The 4,345-nt window shown below is 39.0% G+C and overlaps 1 protein-coding gene across 8 annotated transcripts in view; it reads left to right on the forward strand.

The window, feature by feature from the left end:
• TJP2 (tight junction protein 2) overlaps positions 1–1,894 on the forward strand; it is a 129,566-nt gene extending 127,672 nt beyond the window's left edge. For all 8 annotated transcript variants that reach the window (XM_077148370.1, XM_077148369.1, XM_077148367.1 and 5 more), the window contains one exon: positions 895–1,894. In XM_077148370.1, coding sequence (XP_077004485.1) covers positions 895–1,060 — 166 coding nt within the window. In that variant the 3' untranslated portion in view covers positions 1,061–1,894. The remainder of the gene's footprint in view (positions 1–894) is intronic.
• Positions 1,895–4,345: the final 2,451 nt, after the last annotated feature.

Raw genomic sequence — 4,345 nt, forward strand, 5'->3', positions numbered from 1 at the left:
GAGCAACAAGCGGATTTTTTTTCCTGGTCAACCGTTTACCTCAGGCAGTCAAATTTAATTGTAGAAATTACTGAGTCAGAAATTGGATGCTAATTTTGCTTGTGTGCTGAAACTCTTACAGTATAATCATTGCCATTTAATATTAGAACTCAATTATGTTAAATTGTGTTAGAAAAGCACATGAATAAAATTCCTGACTTTGTCACTAATGTTTACTGGCTCTTAGCCAAGCTCCTTAATTCCTTTGCATTATCTAGCAGAATCTGGACACTTATACTGAACTGTGGTCTGAAGGGAATTGTGATGACCACTTGGTCAATTTTAGTAAAATGCCTCATATTTAAAATGCCACATAAATGCTAGGAATTATCACTGTCATCTTTTGAAGTTTTATGTTTGTTCATTTCCTGCTTCTGAGAATAGGAAAAAAAAAAAAATGTCATTTTCCTGCAGCCTTTCTCCCTGGAAGTTAGAGTGTAGTTTTACAGCAATAGAAAACTAGAAGCAAATTTCTTCTTTACTACTTCAAGGGAAACACAGTTGATCAGGTTGCCCTTGACAACAGACAGGAGCTGACTGAAACTGGCAGAGAACTCACTCGGGTGGGAGAGGCTGCAGCCAGGAACTTATTGCCCAGCTGCCCCATCCCTGACCACCTAGGTCGGTGGGAATTCTTAGGTCAAGGAGCACCTGGTCAGCTTCCTCACCTACTGCCCAGGTTGGCGTTGGCTGTGGGTCCACCCTCCTGTCCACACCCCCACCGAGTGTGAACCTGGAGTGGGGCTGAGAGTGATCTGCCTTGGGTGGTGGCCTCCTGTGCTCTTTGGCACACCTCAAAGGCAACCGGAGGACACGGTATGCTTGGAATGCAATTTAATACTCCTGCTTTCTTAGTTCCAGACTCCCTGAGCCACAGAAAGCTCCTTCCAGGCTCTATCAGGACACCAGAGGAAGTTATGGCAGCGACATCGAGGAGGAAGAATATCGCCAGCAGCTGTCAGAACATTCAAAGCGCGGGTATTATGGTCAGCCTTCCCGATATCGGGACACGGAATTATAGATCTCCTCTGTGCCCACCTACCACCGTGTTAGAATAACATTCCTGCCAAGTTGTTAATGGGTATCCAACTGGATGGCTCTTTTGAAGTTAAAATGCACTGTGGAGATGTGGTGGGGCCTGAGGTCCTGTTCTCATGGGAAACCTGGGGGACAGGCAGTACAAATTAAGAACTGAAGACTGTTTGTGAGACTGGGCTAAGGGAGTTTGTCTTTTTGCTCGGAATTAAGAGACACTCATAGTCTGACACTGTTACCTGCTTCAGTGGACCAAAATCTGTATTAATTCTTCTGTATTTTTAACATGTATATTAAGAAGTGATAACTATTTTTCTTCATTAATAGCTGCCTGTTTCAGTTGAGGCAGAATGTGAAAAAAAAGAATGAAAAACACTGTTGGACTCGAAACTACATTCAAAGAAGTATTTTATTACAACTTTCTAAGTGCCTTTCATGAGAAATGTCTTAAATTTTCTTTCTCCAAAGCTTTATGCAAAGCCATAATGGACTAAAAACTGTTTCAACTAAAGTTTTATACCAGTTTAATACCTAATGGTTTTCTTTGCACTGTTGTCATCTTTTCAAGGCATTTGTCTTTATAATATTTTTCCATAAATTGACTGTATATATAATAGATATACTTGGTAGTTTGGCTATTAATGCTAAATAGCTCAAAGACCAAGAAATTGGTATTGAAACTTTTTGTCTGTTTGTTTAAAACCATATGCTCCACAAAAGCAAATACTCAAGAAAGATTCCTGTGTTATTTCCAAAAGTGTGTGTTTTGACAGATGTTAGTTTTATAATTTAATAAAAAGGAGTACTTTGTCATCAATAATTTGCTTTGTGGTGAACTTTTACACTACTTCCTATTTTCAGGTGCACCTTTTATTTCAATTAATGATCATAAAAGCAAGGCATGCTCATTGTTGAAGATTGGAAAATGTGGACATGAAGAAAAAAATTACCCATAATTCCATCACTCAGAAAATTTTGATGCATTTCCTCCAATATATGTATCTGTGGGTGTCTGCGTATGTGTGTTATACTTGAGGCTATACAGTGTGTGTAGTTCTGTTTCCTACATTTTCTATTTAGCATTCTTAGAATAGAATTATTTTTCTATTTAATATTGTATCATGAAAGTTTCTCATGTAGCTAAAACTCCAGGCACCCGTCATTACATAACTGCAGAAACATAGATTATATGAGTGTTTCATAAATGAATAATTCCCTGATTGTTGACTGTTTAGATTATTTCCAGTTTTTAACCTCTTTTCCATGAATTGAGTCTCTTTGTACATAATCCATTTTTGAATATCAGTGGGTCAGCAGTTCTAATTCTTTTGTGCAGGTAAGTTCTTAGAAGTGAAATACTGAGTAAAAGCATAGGACTTCATTTAAGGCTCTTAATGTCTATTGTCAAATTGCTTCCTAGAAAGATCATATCAATTTGCACTCCCACTTTCACTCTTTGAAGGCTAAAATGTGTTTAGAATTTAAGGAAGACAGCCTTGGAATTTTAGGCTTGTATGAATCAAAAGTATATTGAATTTGGGAAAGAAAGAGAAAAGGGTTTGGTTTCCATTAAGAGTTATTTATAATATCACTGAAAGATGTTAGGCTGTGTTTTAATCCAGTTAGAAGTTCAGCTTACTCATAACTGAGTGTACAGCATAAATTCGTCCTTGGTTGTGCCTCTTTTGAAATATGGTACCATAATTCATAAACTATTTAGTACAGTACCTTGAATTTTTGAGTAGTCCTCAAAGCACTGCTTTAAGTCTGGGTATTCCATAAATCAAAGCCACCTTTTGTGGATGGACAACAAAACCAAATACAATGGTTAGGTATAAAATAATTCATATAACAATTTTTATGTATGTATAACTATGTAAATATGTAAACTTTAAATATAAACACAAGTTGCTTGTATGCTTTAAATACAAGAATGAGCCCATGTGTAAACACAAGGAACAGGAGCTAGGCTGTCTGCTCACTGTTGCACTTTGTGTGTGTGTGTGTGTGTGTGTGTGCTGTATGGCAGGGTCACATTTCATTCTTTTTCCATGTGAGTATCCTGTTTTTGCAGCACCATTTGTTGAATTTTTGTTTGTTCAATTTGTTTTTAGGAAGTGCATGGGCCAGGAATTGAACCTGGGTCTCCTGCATAGCAGGTGAAAATTCTGCCACTGAACTACCTTTGCACACGCATCCCCCCCCACCCCCAGCACCTTTTGTGATACGTTAAATGGTTCAGGACTTCTGTTACTGAGACTGTCAGGTAGAGTGCCCCACGGGCCTGAGTGACCACTTCCATTTTACTCATATTCCGTCTTGTTAGGCTGCCTACAAGATACATGGAGTGTAGTTGAGGAAAAGTTAGTGTTAGGCAAATAAGATGGAAGAAGAACATCGGACTAGGAAAGAGAGAGCCATGAGGAGGGTAATATTCATTAGAAAAGCTGAAAACCTCAGCTTTTCAGAGGTCTGTGTAGAGTATGATACGGGATTGGATACGTGATTTGACTCACAACGTCCCCAAGAGGGAAAAAGAGTTCAGGACTTACTTCCTTTCCCTCAGAGTTTTTATTCTCCCTTGGGGCCCAGGTTGCATAATAAAATCACAGCCTTGTAAGGTCTGTTTGTTGCTGTGTTCCTTCATGGCACCATTCCAAGGACTAGTGTGTAAAAGTTCCAGAGAAGGGACCAAAAATGGGTGCAGAGAACCTACCTTTTGCATCTGACTATTGTTAAGATCAATTCTATAGACCCGAAGGCTTACGTGTTCCCTGAGGGAATATGGCAAATGTGAAAACCCCAGGTAAACATGTCGTCTATCTTTCCAGAAAGTCAATTTTACTCAAAGATTAGAGGAAGGGGTGTTTTATATTAAAATATAGGCTCTGTTAGGGAGCTGAAGGCAAAATTCACAGAAATTGGTATGAAACATGGGACTTAATTGAAGTTTTGCACAGCTCTCTTTGGGAAACATCCCAACCCTTTGACCCGTGAGATCTTACAGAATCGACGCATTGTCTTCTTTGCCAATAGTAATATAAGGGATGTTAGAAAAATGCTGCAAAATACCCCCACCGTCGTCTGACCAAACAATTTCTCTCAGACACGATTTTGTTTAGCGCGGAAAAGCAGCGATGGGGGTGAGGCGTAGAATTTCTGTTGGACTTAATTTGAGTAGCAGACCCCCAAGACCAGGCTTTTAGTGTAAGTACTTTATTTGAGAGACGTAAGAAACTTTGCAATGGGAGATTAGAATCTAACCCTAGGG

The sequence above is a fragment of the Tamandua tetradactyla genome, chromosome 2 (genome assembly GCF_023851605.1).
Source record: "Tamandua tetradactyla isolate mTamTet1 chromosome 2, mTamTet1.pri, whole genome shotgun sequence".
Lineage (NCBI taxonomy): Eukaryota > Metazoa > Chordata > Mammalia > Pilosa > Myrmecophagidae > Tamandua > Tamandua tetradactyla.